Source organism: Hippopotamus amphibius, chromosome 9 (assembly GCF_030028045.1).
Source record: "Hippopotamus amphibius kiboko isolate mHipAmp2 chromosome 9, mHipAmp2.hap2, whole genome shotgun sequence".
Classification (NCBI taxonomy): Eukaryota; Metazoa; Chordata; class Mammalia; order Artiodactyla; family Hippopotamidae; genus Hippopotamus; species Hippopotamus amphibius.
The window spans coordinates 64,237,613-64,254,916 of record NC_080194.1 but is presented as its reverse complement, the minus strand read 5'-3'; the positions used below and the strand labels follow the sequence as shown (position 1 = coordinate 64,254,916).

Sequence of the window (17,304 nt, the reverse complement as noted above, 5' to 3'; positions counted from 1 at the left end):
ATAACATAGTTTGGTGAATAGAAGGCTGGCTTTCATAGTTTGGAGAAAGGGTACTAAACTCAGTGACTCTAATTCTTCCTCCAACCTGAAGAAAATACTTGAGCCAGGGAGGATGTGTAAGAAATTTCCAAGTGAATATTACAGGTAGATAAAACAAGTTGCATAAGCATAGAAAGGTTGAAAAATACAAGTTGCTCAGAGAACAGAAATACACAGTTATAGTATGCAAGGAAAAAACCTGGTCTTCTACCCATATTTCTCATTTACTCTCACACTACTACAATACTCACAATACTTCTAACATGAGATGTGTGTGTCTTCCCTACGCCAAGCAATTCTGTGACACCAGCTCAGTGTCCTACAATTTAACTCAATCCTGACACGGTCAAGCTGGAGGTAGCACCTGGAGATAGCATCAGATCCCACAGGTTAAGGGCTCAGTTCCACAAGACTGCCCTCCATCCCTGCACTTCAGATGCCAATTGCAAGTGGTTAAGTGCCCAGGTTACCCACAACTTCTGTCCAGCATGGATACAAACTGGAGGTTCTCATGATCTCCGCCCCCCCCCCCCCATTTGGATTGGATTATTGGCTAGAACAACTGACAGAATCAGAGAAACACTTATATTTACCAATTTATTAAAAAATATGATAAAGGATACAGATGAATACTTAGGGCAAGGTCTGGGAGTGCAGGAGCTTCTCTCCTGGTGAAGTTGGGGTGCATTATCCTTCTGGTAGGCAGATGTGTTCATCAACCTGGAAGCTCTCCAAACCTCTTACTCTTGGGATTTTATGGAGCCTTCCTCATGTAGGCCTGATCAATTAACTCCATTTCCAGCCCCTCTCCCCTCTCAACAGAATGGGGGGAGACGCTGAAAATTCCAAGTTTCTAATCAGGCTTCATCTTTCTGGTGGCCAGCCCCCATCTAGGAGCCACCCAGGGTCCCCTCATTAGAAAAAATTGCTCCTAGTGCTCTTATCACTTGGGAATTTACAGGGGTTTCGGAAGCCGTGTGTCAGGAACAGGAAGCAGAGACCAATATATTTATTTATTATTTCATAGGGTACAAGGTGGATATGAAAACATGAAAAGTCATTCAGGAAAAGTAATACTGCTAAATACTAACTTTTTTTTTTTAAATAAATGCTAACATTTTATTAAGCTATACTCTGACTACCACTTAGTACCTTACAAGTAATAACCTTCATAACAAGCTTATTATTATCCTGTTTTACAGATGGGGAAAAGGAGGCATGGTAGTGTTAGGGTAACTGGCTTAATATTATACAGCTAATAAATGACAGAGATGGGCTCTGAATGCAGGCAGTTTGCCCCTCATGAAATGGTCTCATAACGAATGGCCTTTTTATTCTGAACATTCTGGAACTTCTTAGGTAGAAAGTTGGAGACACTGGTAGAAAGATCCTCTTCTATCTATTCATCTTTGGCTATCTTGAAGGAGTATCTGAGACAAGATAGGTGGTCCAAGTTTATGGAACCAGAGTGGAGACCAGAGGACTGTTCCAAACATTCTGATCTTCTACATATAACCTGGGTTTAGGAAGACAGACTTGTTGGTGGCTGGTGGACTAAGCTCAGATATTTCAAGTTGGGCAGAGACCTTCAGGGAGGAGGTATTTTACCTTCCTATTCCTAACCAAGAGGAAAGGTAACTGAAGCTGTGAAAGGAAGAATGAGTACTGGTGGCAGTCAGTACGTGATGCCAGTTCCTCTTTTCTGCAAATGCACAGAGAAAAAAATAAGACATTTTACAATCAAACAGCCATTAGTTAAGTTCTGCCAGGTTCTAAGTGGTTATTTATGAATTCATTTGCCCCTCACAGCAACTCTAGGGGACAGGCACAATTATTATTCCTATTTTACAAATAGTGCAATCAAAGCACAAAGATGATATTATATAACTCGCTTAGGTTTGTTTGGTTGGCAAATAAATGGAGGAGCTAAGTAAGGCTGGAAAGAACTACAGTAAAAGTTGTCAATAAGTACAAAACAGTTGATTAAAAATCTGTACTTTTCAGCGACTGTGTAGCAGAAAGCACTCCAGATTTGAATCAGGACTTGGATTCAAGCTCCATCCCTGAGTGCTGTGTAAAGATTTGCGGCTGATCCCTCTGGGCGAATTCCTCGCTAACGAAATGCAGATAATAATATCTACCACACAGGGATTTTGTAAAGATCTAGCGAAATGATTGTAAAAGCGCCCCGCAATCTCTAAAATGTCAGACAAACATGAGAAACAGTTCCTCCCCACTTTGGATTCGTAAATTTGGGATGCTGCCTACCAATCCCAACAGGCAAATCCTCCGCGCTCCCCTCCCGGAAACCGACGCAGGGGCTTCTGGGATTTGTAGTCTTATACCTGATCAGGCCCGCCTTTCCCATTTATCAATAGTAAGGGCGGCTGGGCGTGAGCCCCGGAAGTGCTCGTCGCCTGAGAGGGGCGCTGGTTAGGATGGAGAGGTCAGAGGCCGCGGGGGCAGAAGGCGTTCCTGCCGCTGGCCTAGTCGCTATGTAGCGGAGGGGTAGGCGCCCTCTTCCACGTTCTGGAAGGTTCTTGGGCTCGACTAGGGCAGTAGCCCCAGGACTTCTAGTCCCCGGCTTCGGGTCCCTGCGGGCTGAACGGAGCCGCCACCGCCATGTTTGGCTGCTTGGTGGCGGGGAGGCTGGTGAGGATGGGGCCGGGTGGTCTCAGGAAGGGGGCAGGATCGCGAGGGCGAGGCCCCGGGAAGGGGAGGGCGCGTCCGTAAGCGGGATGTGGGGAAACCCCCTCCTGTCTCCTTGCCAGCTGAGAGTGTGAGGGTGGGGAGTGGGATGTTGGGATGTTCCTTTTCGTTTGCTCCCAGCACTTTTCAGATTCGTTTAAGTAGCAGTCACAGCATTAGCTGCCATTTATCGAGTGTGCATTATCCTAGGCAATGCACGCCTTTTGTCCATTCCTCGTCATCTCAGCCTTCTCTGTAGCGCTTGATTGGCACTGCAAACTTACTTATTCTCATTTTGTAGTTGAGGAACTTAAGCTCACTTGGCAGTATAAATACTAGCGTGAGTTCATAAAGTGAGTTCGAGGTAAATCTGGTATTTGAGTCTAGTCTGTAGCGTTATGTTTGTCGAAGATTAAGGTGCTCGGGTAAAGTGTAACTTCTGGTTCCTTTTGGAAGGGTCTTAGTAAAAATATGCTTAATGTAATTGGAAATTGGCTTATAGAAACGCCTGAAATTTAAGCGTGAGCTATACCTGTGATGACCCCAGAAGGATGTGAGCAGCAAGTTTCCTTAACCTTCCTTGATGAATTGTTAGGTAAATGAGTTAAGTACTGAAATTGTTCTGGAATAATCTGGAGGGTGAATCTTGCTTTCCTCCGTAGAAGCAACTCAGAAATCCATTCCAGACCTATTCCTTTCACCTAGAATTATTTTTATTGACACTGTAGTCTACACATTTCTAAGGAGCCACAGAGATAAATTAGAGATGGCTAGCCTCAGAAAATTTGTCTGTCCCTTGAATGACTGGGAGGCCCCTTTTGGTAATGGTGGTAGTTGATAATACTGGTGAGATAACTTTGGATTGCTCCTGCTCCTGATGGGAAGGCCCTGTGGAATCCGTGTTGTCCGCTAATTTGGAAAAAATTTTAGTTATAGCAACGCCGGTGTCTATTTACCTAACACCTAATCTCTGTAATGGATATCAAGTAGGGGTTCCTTCATGACAGGAGTTTTTGACGGTGTTTGACTTTAATTCTGGAGTATTTGAACACGTTAATCAAAATGAAGGGCAAATAGACCTAGAGATACCTCAACACAACTACATTATCCTCTTACTAGAAAAATCCACCTGATCTAAAGTTACGGACTCAGTTTTCATTCCTTGAAAATTTTTCCTAAGTAAAAGAGGAACCCTTTTTCCTAAAGTCGAGGATTAGCGTGTCCTAATACAGATTAACAGAATGTCTGGTGCCTTTGACAGAGTTGACATTTAAGAAATATTTATTTTGCCTGATGATTATTTCAAGACTTGTAAATACCATAATTTTATGTGCCTTCTAAGATTATGTGTGCCAAAAACTGGTAAAATGGAATTTAATACTAATATAGGCATTTTGGTTTATACTTATGTTCTTTCTTCCTTTGTTTTATTCTCTGTATTTAAACTGGAGGGTTTAATAATTTGAGGGTTACAAATATATTAGTGAGTAGGCAAAATGACAAATATTGAATCTGCAAATAAATGAGGATTAACTGTAATAACTTCTGAATTGCTTACCCATTTTAATTACCCGAGGTTCTTTACCTTCAAACTAGAAGATAAAGCTTTGGTGTCATGGTATGTTGAACAGCCTTTCATTTTTATAACTTTCTGAAGCTGTAGTGATTTACTTATGTAAGTAGAATCCTTTCAGGGCACTTCTGAAATAATTTAGTTATGTTTTTGAAAGATTACATTCATTAAATCATTTTAAGGATAAATATATGTTTTTAGGTTTTCAGTTAAAATTAGCACTCTTCCTGGTATAAGTGGTAATTCCATAGAGTATCAGATTGACCCAATATTATACTTGGTATAATGACTATAATTGACTATATTTGGTAACAGAGCTTACAGCAGTACTAAAAGATCTATAGAAATTTATCAAACTATTGAACTAAGGTGAGTCTCTTATTTTCTAGGTGCAAACAGCTGCACAGCAAGTGGCAGAGGATAAATTTGTTTTTGATTTGCCTGATTATGAAAATATCAACCATGTTGTGGTTTTTATGCTGGGAACAGTCCCATTTCCTGAGGGAATGGGAGGATCTGTCTACTTTTCCTATCCTGATTCAAATGGAATGCCAGTATGGCAACTCCTAGGATTTGTCACGAATGGGAAACCAAGTGCCATCTTCAAAATTTCAGGTCTTAAATCTGGTAAGAATATATTAAAATAGTTTCATAATTAAACTTTTTTCTTTTTTTTTTTTTAAATTTTTTCTTAAATAGTGTAACATAGAATATGGCTTTTTTCACTTTTCATTATCTTTTTCTGATTGCTAAAGTAATATATAACATTATTTTTTAAAAAACTCAAGGACTTCCCTGGCAGTCCAGTGGTTAACACTTTGCGCTTCCACTGCAGAGGGTTCTATCCCTGGTCAGGGAACTGAGATTCCGCATGCCGAGTGCATAACGTGCCCCCCCCCCCCCCCCCCCCCCCCCCCCGCCAAAAAAAATCTGATGATACTGACACAATAGAAAAATGTTAAGTGAAAAGACCTCACACTCCCATCCTCAGCCCCTGGAGAGAACCACTCACTGTGGTCTTCTTTGTATGGGATATGGCTTTGAAAAGGGAGTTTTCTGAATTAGTGGGTGTTTTAATAAATAGGCAGATCTTCTCATAATTTGTAATATGCACATCAGTGTTTAAACAAACAGATAAACCAAGTAGACTTGTATGGGAAATATGAGAGACCTTTTTTTCTGTGAAGAGTTTTGAGCTCCTAAATTTGATTACCCCTTCAGTGTTCTTCTGTTGGTTGGTTGTATTGACATTGCAGGTGTTAGCTCTTACAGGGACAATCCTTGCTTTGATGCTTGAGGCATTTTGTTTAGAAGTTGAGAACGAAACTAGGTACCATTTACTCCCATTGAATATCTGGTTCCTTTGAAAGTCTAGATAAAAACAGACATGAAAAGTCTTAGATTATAAATGTGTATTCTCCTAGAAATAGTCTGTGGAGTCTAAAGCAAAGTTGTATTTAGACAACATGTTTATATATTTAACGAACATTTTGGTATCTACTGTAGGCATTTAAAGATAGTAATTAAGTTCTTGCCTGAGATAACTCATATTCTTATAAAGGAAGATAGTTCTATGGACCAGTATTTAGAAGGGTGAAAAGTAATTGTGGATATTTGTACAAAGTGCTGAGAGAGAATAGGTAAGGGAGCAATTAACTCTTAAGTAGGTTGGGGGAAATTTCTGGGAGGAGATGATATTGGACCTTTTGAGAAGATAAGTAGGAGTTTGTCAGGCCTATGAGAGGCCTATTGGGCATTCTTTTCTAGGTGGAGGTAATATGAGTATAATGATGAAGGTTTGAAATCATGTGCTCAGAACGGCACAAGGTATGGTGTATAGGATAGGCAGGCACAAATCATGAAAAGGTGAAAAGCTTATGTATCACACTGACGTTTGAATTTAATAGGTTAGCATTTTTTTTTTTTTTTGGCACACGGGCTTAGTTGCTCCGTGGCATGTGGGATCTTCCTGGAGCAGGGATCGAACCTGTGTCCCCTGCATTGGCAGGCGGATTCTTAACCACTGCGCCACCTAGGAAGCCCAGCAATTTTTAACATGCTTAAATCATGGACCTCTTTGATAGTGTCATAAAAAGTATGTGTAATATAAACATAGTGTAGACATAGTGTAAATAGTAAAAAATTTGTATGTACTCTGAAGCCCATCCCTGTGTCCCTACCCATGAAGAACTGTCCCTGTAGGTATGGGGGAGCCAGTGAACAATTTTGAGTAAGAGAATGATATGATCAGATTTTGTTTTTACCCTGAAGACTGTGTGAAGAATGAACTGGAACAGTTTTGGCCAGATGATGAACTATTAGCTGCTGTTATCTATGTAGCTGGAATTCTGTGAGAAAAAATGGGAAAGAGTAATATTTAAAGCTAAAAATTGTTTAGATTGATAATAAATACTAATCTCTAGATTTAAGAAACAGGACAAATTCTTACAGTCCTTCTCATTGGGGGTTCCCTGAGATAATTATCCCTGATCCCTAAGGCAGTGGTTCTTAAAGCATGGTTGCCTGAACAGCAGCATCAGCATTACCTGGAAATTTGTTAGAAATCCAGATTTGTGGTGGAACTCTAGACCTACTGAATCAGAAAACTTGGATGGAGTTCAGGTATTTAAATAGGTTCCCTAGGTGTTTTTGTTGCCTTCTGAAGTTTGAGAATCATTGTCCTAGGGTATCCACTGTATGTTAATAAATAATGCCTCTTATACATACAGCATGGTATTAGTTCTGAACAGTCTTTGGGAGAATTAAGAAAATCGTCATTATTAAATCACTTTTTCTCTTTTCTGTAGCTGTGCCTGAAAATAAGTAGACAATCTATTAGTAGAAAAAAAATGTGGACAACTCAATACACTCTAGTGAAGTTAAATGTAAAGAGACATTAAATATAAAGAGAAAGTAATAAAGGAACCAGAGAGAGAAGACAAGTCATTTATAATGGAACAACAGTTAGTCAGTTTAGCAGATTTATCATCAGCATGAATAGAGGTCAAATATCAGTGGATTAGTATCTTCAAAGTGCCAAGGAAAAATAAAATAAATTACAAAGCTGTCGTGAAGTGGAGGAGAAATTAATGTGTTTTTACGTGGAAATGGAGTTTACTACTAATAGACCATCACTGAAAGCACTTCTGAAGGTACTTGTACTTTAATAGGAGGGAACTGAATCCCTGAATGTAGAAAGGGATGCAGAACTCAAAGTTAGCAAAGAAATTGGTAAACATATAGACAAATCCGGACAACCTGATTATATAAAGCAATACAGCAAATAACTTAAATGCATAAGAATTAAATACTGTACTGGAAAACAGTGCATATGATAGGAGGGGTAGTGATCTAATAAGTAAGCTTTCTGAGGTCCTGCTGTTTAGAAAGAGTAATAAAATTGATTATACTTTCAAGTAATCTTGTTAAAATTTTAAGGAAAATTTAAAAAAAAGAAAAAGAGGGAAAATGCATGGTATATGAAAAACCAAACAAGATGGTGGAAATAATTTCACATATATCAGTTATCAAAATAAATGTAAACAGCCTAAACTTACCAGAGAAAGCATGGAGACACCAGGATGGGATTTTTTTAAAGGCAGCAAACAATTATAGTGATGTTTATCAGTAACGTGTCTAAAATATTCTAACACAAGGAGCCCCCCAAAAAGCTGTCAAAGAAGTGTTTAAGAAAAAATGGGGCTGAGGCAAAAGCATTATCAAGGATTAAGAGGTTCATTCACTGAGAATGAATTAATTCACTAGGAAGACTTAAATATTTCTAGGAAAAAGTAAATGTCATGAATTTGTGTATATAAAATATAACTTCAAATATTAAAAAAAGTTGATTTTACAATGGTAAATGGACAACCTCACAATCAATAGTTTAATATACCTCGCAATAATTAATACATCAAGTAAATAAAGTACTAGTAAAGAAGGAAAATTTGAATAAAGAATTAACAAGCTTGAGCTAATGGACACTATAGAACCCTGAAACTAATAATTAGATCATACACACTTTTTTAGCACACAGAACATTTATTAAATTTGACCACATGCCAGGTCATGAAGCAAACCGTAGCAAATGGGAGATTATTATATGCAACCCATAATTCAGTGTAATTACAAATCAAAAGATAAAACATTGTCATAATTAGAAATTCAAAAATATTTTAAAATAATTAATGGATCATAGAAGAAATGACCATAGAAATTAAACTTCTGCAGAAACCAAAGCAAAATAAAACATAACATATCAAACCTTTTGAATGCAGGTGAGTTAATACTAAACAGATTAACTCATAGGCTTAAATATGTGTATGAGAAAAGAAATTGAAATGAGTGGGCTAAGTATTTAACATAAGCAACCCAAAGAAAGTAGATGAAAAAATGGTAATGCTAAGAATAGAAATTAATGACAGAAAGCAGGGAAACAATAGAGGGGCTTAATGAAATAAAAATCTGATCCTTTGAAAAGACTAATAAAATGATGAGCTCATAAAAATAAAGCTGCTATGAACATTTGTGAGTAAGTCTGTGTGGACATATGGTTTCATTTCTGTTATATAATGAGTGGAATGACTGGATCATATGGTACTTCTGTGTTAAACTTTTTAAGAACCTGACAAACTGTTTTGCAACATGATTATTCCATTTTACATTTCAGTCTGCAGTATATGAAAGTTCCAGTTTCTCCGTGTCCTTGCCAACACATGGTCACTTTTAGGCGTTCTAATGTATAGTGGTATCCCGTTAGGTTTTAAATTTGCGTTTCCCTTGTGACTAATGATATTGAGCCTTTTTTCAAGTGCTTATTTGCTCTCCCTGTCTTCCACGGTGAAGTGTTTAGTCAAGTCTTTTGCCTGTTTTTTTTATTTTTTTCATTTTAAAATGGATTGTTTTCTTATTGAGTTTTGAGAGTTGTGTATATATTCTTGATACAAGTTATTTATAAGATATGTGATTTGAAATTTCTTTCTTCTAGTTTTTGGATTGTCTTCTCTTTACGGTATCTTTTATAGAGCGTATGTTTTTGTGGGGTTTTTTGTTTTGTTTTTACAAACATCTTGTTTATTGATTTGTTCCCTTGCATCTTTTAAAAAATTATTTTATTGAAGTATGGTTGATTTGCATAGAGCATGTTTTTAATTGTGATGAAGTTCAGTTTTTCAATTTGTTCTTTTCTGGATTGTGCTTTTAGTGTTTCATCTAAGAAATCTTTGGCTAACCCAAGGTTACAAAAGTTTTTCTGTAGATGTTTTTAGTTTTAGATTTTACATTTATATTTGGGATCCAATTTAAATAAATTTTTGTGTTTAGTGCAAGGTATGGATTAAAGTTCAGTTTTTTTTTTTTGCAAGTGGATATCAGACTGTTCCAACACCATTTGTTAAAAGAGAAAGTAATGACGTTTTTCTGCATTCATCATCTAATGCATTCACTTGATGTTCACCTGGGAGCTCTCAAAGTACTCCATTTTTAAGTAAAACATAAAGTACATAAATGAATGTTTATGTAGATGTTTATACGAATATATATTGATTTAAAAAGGAAAGAGAAATGGAAATAGGTACTATTATATAGTTTTATAAACAAATTACTAGTTGGAAGACATGCTAGAAAATTAAATGAATGCTAGTAACTATTAATAGTAATAAGCAATACAGGTGGAAGGGCAACTAACTGGGAGCAAGAGAGAGAGAATACTTTAGGTTTGGGTGTGAGGAGCCTTTGGAATGTGACAGCAGTGCTTTAAACAAAGTGGTGGGTTTTGTTTGTATAGCAATAGGCTAATAGCCAGCCAACTATTAACCTTTGCATAGTTGGAAAGTGCAGACTTATTTTGTACCCAGACTCATATGCATTAATTAAGGTAAATATTGGCCACCATCTAGTACACCAGGACCCACTGGTTGTTTTTGGAGACATAGTAATTCAATTGTCAGTTTAATTGTTCTCACCTTACTGTCTCTTCTCTTTGTTCTTGCTTTGCCAGCATTTTGAGTTGGGAAAGGGGTGTGACATTTTTTTCATTTATGATCATCAGTATATTCCCTGAAGGAGATGCTTTGGAAATAGTGAAAAGTGCTTTCTTCTGTCATTTCTGCCTTGCCTTTGGATATCTTTTCCCTTTTCTCTTGTGACACCCAAAAGGTTGGGGGCAGTGTGCATACATTCTGAGATAATAAAACTCAGGCATTTCATTATTGTGTTATCTCATCCAATCTGGAGAAAATTCAGCAATCAAGAATGAATTAATACAGTTGCTCTAACCAAAACTTAAACATTAATAATTACTCAGTGACTTATGTTTTCTGTTGTGGAGTTAGATAAAACAGTCCAAAATCCAGTCCAAATAATACTTAGTCCATTACAGGAAAATGAATTTATTTCCATTATGATATTAAAACTAGTTCTTTTATTCTGCTGACTTAAAAAATAAACGATTTCTCATCATTTCCATTATAACATGGCTTTTGATAGATTTATCTGTGAAAACAAAATGAAATTTCAAGGCAATATTTGTAATGAGTAAAGCACAATGCTTTAAAAAAAGAAAGAAAAAGCAGCTTAAAATATTTAGAGACAGTGATTATCAACATCAAACAAATGATGAAATACTGTTAAAATGTTTTTGGGTGGTTCTTTCCTAGCGTGTTTGGAAAAGCACTTTTTGGATGTTTAAAGTATTAGAATTCTTAATTTATACAGAAAAGATTAGATGTTTTATTTGTATTAGGGAGTTGTGTATTATTGAAATATAAGAACAGGTGGACTTGTAATGGATTTATGTTTTTGAACCTTTGAGATGTCCTTTATAAGTTTTGCTATATTGAGCAAACCTAGCTAACTAGCACATCAGGGTGAAAGAGAGATTTGTTGAAGTAACTTTAGGCAGTTGTGATTGAACTGAGAATTTATTAAGTAAAAAATCTAGCAGAATTTTATGCGAGTAGGGAGGGTAGGTTAGTTGAAGTGAAGCAGATTTCATTTTAAACTTTGGTAGTGTTTGTGGTTCTCTGCTGGTTGATGAACAGATTTCCTAATTTTGCAGAGAAGGGTTTTGGTTGGAGACGGTCAGGAGCACTCTGTTGAGAGAATTGCAGTTGGTAGGAGATCTTAAAACCAGTTACCGTGAGTTTCATTTTGATTGAGAGAAGATTCTTTGCAGCTCTTGGGTTCTGAAAAGGAGTTATACGATGAACCTGGTGCTGGAACAATCTAGGGTGATGGTTAAGAATTAGGATGGGACTAAACTTGAAAATATAGAAGGAAGGGTTTGATGTTAAGAAACAAGAAGAAACTTCCCTTCTTCCTCCCTTCTCCCCTCCTTCTTCCCTCCATGGGATCCAGAAATCCTAAAGAAAGTAAAAGACTCAAGCTTAGAAGGTACAATTTGATGATTGGAGAATTGGGGAAGTTTAAATGAGTCTCTTGCAGTTTTTATCTTTAGATGCATTGCTTGGTGTTTAGTGTGTAAGAGACATTTAATCCAAAATTTAGTAAAAATTATGAACTACTGGGAGTACTACATAAAGAGATTTTTCGCTTTACAGAAATTGTATGCAAACTCACATTAACATATAAAAGGGAATATTAACAAAATTAAAATTTGTATGGAACTTATTTTTTAAAAGTGGGTAGCTATAGACACTGTAGGTCTTGCTATGTCATGATTTTTAAGTTGTCTTTTTACATTGTGAAAGCTTGCGAAATATACTAGAAATTACTTTAGACATTTCCATTAAACAGGTTACAGAGGGAAAAAGTACTTGCTTGTGTAAAGCCTTTGTTGTATATCTACTTCATTTTTAGCACATACATTTCAAATTGATGACTTTCATTTAGGGTCTCAGTATCTGTGTTCCAAGACAGTATTTAAAGGAGACAGACTAGTGAGCTGAGATCATTGAAAGTGGCTCTGTGGAAGAGTAGACTGGAGCATGAACTTGAAGTATGAATAGGCTTGGATGGGATGAAAGTGGGAGGATGGGAATTGCATTTCGAAATCATCAGTCATGAAAGTAGTACTATACACTGCACCTTAAGGTGACAGTGAGGAGGAGACTTTTAAAGGTAGCCTGATAGACTTCTATTTGGGAAGTTATGGGGTGGGGAGGGGTTAAGGTTTAAAGGTAAAGTGGAGCTGTTGTGTGATGGTCATGCTATGTGGGGTTTACATTTTTTTCTGGTAGGCAAGTGTGTGAGCAAGAGAATGATATTTTAAAAAACGATGTTTTAGGAAAATCATTGTCTGAGATGGCTTGGAGAATCTTATTCAGATTAGAGCCAGAGCAGCCAGTTAGGAAGATTTTATAACGTTTGAAGGATGAAGGAAAGGGTGACATTGAATATCTGCTTATGCAGTGCATTATGCTAGGCTTTTGTGTGTATTATCTATTAAATCTTTTTTTTAGTGGTTTTTTTTTTTAATTGAAGTAAAGATGATTTATAATGTTGTGTTAGTTTCTGAGGTTTTTTTAAAATTAATTTTTTGGAGTGTGGTTGCTTTACAGTGTTGTGTTAGCCTCCACAACAAATTGAATCAGCTATACACACACACATAATCTCCTCCCTTTCTGGACTTTCCTCCTATTTAGGTTACCACAGTGCACTAGGTGGAGTTCCCTGTGCTATACAGTATGTTCCCATCAGTTGTCTATTTTATACATAGTATCAATAGTGTATATGTATTGATCCTAGTCTTATCTATTTAATCTTTATTATTGGCCTCTGGTTTTCAAGAGACTGGATATGTCAAAGAAATTAAATATTTTGCTCAGAGAAGACTATTTTGAATATTTTTTTCAACTTTTAGGCAATATGTATGGATTTACCTCTTTCAAACAGTTGTATGTTATAAGGCAGTACCAAAATTTATTTAACTAATCCCTATTGATGGAAGTTTGGATTATTTCCATTTGTTTAAAATGTTTTACTAGCAATGCTACAGTAAATATTCTTATACATATCTTTGTACATATTTTCTAGCACTGTATTTCTGTAGAAGAAACACCTAGAAGTGGAACTGAATTCCTGGATTAAAGTGGCCTTTAAAACAAATGTTATAGGAGGCGTGGAAAAAGGGTACTGAATATGGATAATGGATCATGATTGTCATGGCAGTTTTTAGAGAGTCTTATTAAAGGTACAGTGTACTTGGTACTACATAAGGAACTAATAGAGCATATCCTTGCCAAGTATATTAACAGAATAAGCCATGGAATATTAGAATAGAAGGCCCTGAAAATAATTTAATCCAATCCTTAAATTTACTGTTGAGACTCTTGAGATCTAGAAAGACTTGGGGAGTTTCTAGAATTGAGCGGGGATTAGAATCTAGATAACCATATTTTTAGTTCACTATTCTAAATGTAATAGGTCTTTTCACTTCCCAAAATAAATTTAAGGAGCAAAGTACATTCACATTCCTTTCCATTGTTTTATATGTATATATAGTTCATATGTTTGTAACTGCTGTTTTCTGCCATTTTTACTTAATATTATTTTATATAGGTTATGAAATTTTGTTGTGTTCAAAAGTATTAAACATTTAGTTTTTTTCTTTTTAACCCTCCTTTTGCAATCAACCAAGTAGAGTGAGAAAGACACATTTTGATATTTAGATGGGCAGGAGTGGGAATAAAGGATGAGAGTTTTGTGTTTATTTAAAAAGAAAAGATGATCTGATTTAAAAGGTTTTCAGAAACGCTGATGTAGAGTATATGGTCCTTTTTTCTACTTGTTTAAAGTGATAGTATAGAATTATATTTTGTTGATAGATCACAGTTTACCTATTTCTTGTTAGGCATTTTGGCTTCCCTCCCCAAATTTGAACATACTTTAAGTTTCCAGTTGTTTGTTACTGGTAGATAGAAGTACAATTGATTTTTTTTTTAAAGACTATGCTTTTTAGAGCAGTTTTAGGTTTTACAACAAAATTAAGGAGGTACAGAGATTTCCCATATACCCCTACTCCCTCATATGCATAGGTATCCTCCATTATCAACATCATTCACCAGAATGGTACTTTTTTTTTTTTAAAAAACCAAGGATAAACCTACATTGACACATAGTTACCCAAAGTCCACGTTACCAAGTCCAAGCTCGCTCTGCTTGCTGCACAACAGGCCAATGAATCGGAGAGGAGGTGTTGAGGCAAGGAATACAACTTTATTTGGAAAGCCAGCAGACCAAGAAGATGGCAGACTCGTGTCTGTCAAAAAACCATCTTGCCTGAGTTAGAATTCAGGCTTCTTTTATACTAGAAAGGGGAGGGGGTATTATTGGTTATTGCAGACTTCCCAGTGCCAGAATCTTTGCCAGAATCTTTTGTTCTTGCAGCTGTCCAGGTCGATCAGGTCATGGTGTTCCTATAAACCTCCAGCAGGGCAAATGTTATTCTCTGTTCTGCAACTTTAAAGATCAGAGGTTTGAGAATGGGCTATCCTGCATATTTCAGGCTATAAAGTAACATTCTATACTTGTAACAAAAGCAATAGAATGCAAAGGTTAATGTAAAACAAACATCTAACATGGAGTCCGATTTAGCTCTTCCCTGTAACACACAGTTTACCTTAGAGTTCACTCTTGATGTTGTACGTTCTATGTACATTCTATAGCCTTGGACAAATGTATTATAAGGACATATGTCTATAATTATAATATCATACAGGATATTTTCACTGCTCTAAAAATCCTCTGTGTTCTGCCTATGCACCGCTCCCACCCCCTGCCGCCCCTGCAACCACTGACTTTTTAAATCGTCTCTAGTTTTGTCTGTTCCAGAATGTCATGTAATTGGCATTGTACAGTATGAAGTCTTTTCAGATTGGCTTCTTTCACTTAGTAATATGCATTTAAAATTATTCCATGTCTTTTCATGGCTTGATAGACCATTGTCTTTTGTTTTTTAGTGCTGAGTAATATTCCATTCCCTGTACGTACCATAATTTACTTATACATTTACCTACTGAAGAGCATCTTGATTGCTTTCAAGTTTAGGCAGTTATGAACAAAGCTGCTGTAAACATTCATGTGTAAGTTTTTGTGTATATAGATGTTTTCAACTCCTTTGAATACCAAGGAGCGTGAATGCTGGATATTATGGTAAGAATACGTTTAGTTTTGTGAGAAGTTGCCACACTGGCTTCCAGAGTGGCTGTACCATTTTGCATTCCCACCAGCAGTGTATGAGTTCCTGTTGCTCCACATACTTGCCAGCATTTGGTGTCATCATACAATTGATATTTGTATATTGACTTTTTATCCTGAAGAATGAAGGAAAGGGTAACACACTGAATATTTTGCTAAACTCCCTTATTAATACTTTAGTTGCATCCTAGAATTTTCTATATAGATAATTGTAACATCTATGAAAAAGATTTTTACTTCTTTCCAATTTTTTGGCAAATTTTATGCCTTTTATTTATTTTTTATTGCTTTATTGCATTGCCCAGACCTTTGAGCATTATGAACGGAAGTAGTAAGGGTGCAGTGAGGCAAGAAAAAGAAATAAAAGGCATAACAGTTCTCTCTTCTTCTGTTTTATGAGTGTCTAAGGTTGGTAATGAATTGCCCCTTTCATCAATATGAAATGCCCTTTACTATGGTAATGCTTCTGTCTTGAAGTCTACTTTGTCTAAAATTAGACAAAACTTCTCCAGCTTTCTTTCTCTCCAGTGTTTACATGGTATATTTTTTCTGTGTTTGTACCTTTGAGGTAAATCTGTGTATCTCTTGTAAGCAGAGTATATTATTAGATGCTGCCTTTTTTTTTTTTTTTTTAAACTTCTATCTCTGCCTTCTAAATTAGGTGGTTAGACCATTAATATTTAATGTTACTGATGTGGTTAGGTTTAAGTTTTTGTCTTGCTGGGGGTTTTTTTCCTTTTTTGTTTTTTTCTTTTTTTGGCCTTCTTTTGAATTGAGCATTTTTAAAACCCATATTTCTTCTATTGGTTTTTTACTTCTATCTTTGCATTTTTTTAGTGGTTCTTTTATGAATTATTATATGCATTGTTAACGTTTCACACTGTTCCATGAATTAATATTAACAAAATAAACATCTCTATTTGACAGCTATGAACCTGGATTTGGTCATTTTTTATAGCATGTCATCTCCACTTTTCCTTGTTATGTCAGCTCACTTAGCGAAATTCTGAATATGACAACAAAAACTTTATGGCAAAAATCACATTTTGGTGATTTATTTTGAATTAAAGACATCTCCATTCTCGTCATCTTCAGAATGAAGTTAAGCATTGCATCTCTTAGTAGCATGTGAGAGAATCAGATATGGATAATAGGAAGCCTAAAGATCTGTTATAAATACTCTACATTTTTTCGCTAAAGTTCAGAATTTTCACATCCTTCAGAGTTTAGTAACAGAGGCACAGGGATTATTTGCTCACCTTTGCTTTGACTTAATCTGGTCCAGAGAAGCATTTCATGGTCAGGTCCAGGTTGTACTGGGAATTTTCTCAGTGAACTGCGTCTTTAGTTTTCTTAATGAGGTCTTTTGGGAGATATGCTGCTTTTTTGGTGCGTGTCCATCTCACTAACACAAAAGGTATCTGTAATTAGAATTAGAAATTCATTTTCCACACACATTTAAGTGTTTCTTTCTAGTTCTGTGATGCAAGTATTATCAGCTCTCACAGTACTTTTTGAATATTTTTTCACAGTAATTTTGGAAGGTTTTTCTTAAAATATCTTAGCTGAGTTCTGAAGTTGATAACTAGCCTTAGAAGCATTATTAAACTGTTAAGATGCACAAAAAAACTCAGCGTTCATATAGTAGGTCAACTGAGTGCTGTTGTTCACTTATAATAAGTTAAACATCTGTTAAAACCTGTAATACATGAATAATGAGATGCCATGTAATGTTAAGAAGTTTTGGTTCATGATGTATAAGGAACATGAGTACAATATTTTTAAATTAAGGTTTAAATTTTTAATTCTGAACTTGGAAGGTGGAAGCAGTTTCTTCTGCCAAAAAT

At 36.1% G+C, this 17,304-nt stretch overlaps 1 protein-coding gene across 4 annotated transcripts in view; it reads left to right on the top strand.

Annotated features, from left to right (window-relative positions):
- The first annotated feature begins 2,435 nt into the window (after positions 1-2,435).
- HIKESHI (heat shock protein nuclear import factor hikeshi) overlaps positions 2,436-17,304 on the top strand; it is a 31,656-nt gene continuing 16,787 nt past the window's right edge. The window contains exons 1-3 of one of the 4 annotated variants that reach the window (XM_057695068.1): positions 2,461-2,691; positions 3,230-3,322; positions 4,690-4,927. In XM_057695068.1, the coding sequence (XP_057551051.1) occupies positions 4,777-4,927 (151 nt within the window). In that variant the 5' untranslated portion in view covers positions 2,461-2,691; positions 3,230-3,322; positions 4,690-4,776. Of the gene's footprint in view, positions 2,692-3,229; positions 3,323-4,325; positions 4,346-4,689; positions 4,928-17,304 lie in introns of those variants that run through there. The other 3 variants (XM_057695066.1, XM_057695069.1, XM_057695067.1) reach the window with 3 other exon arrangements.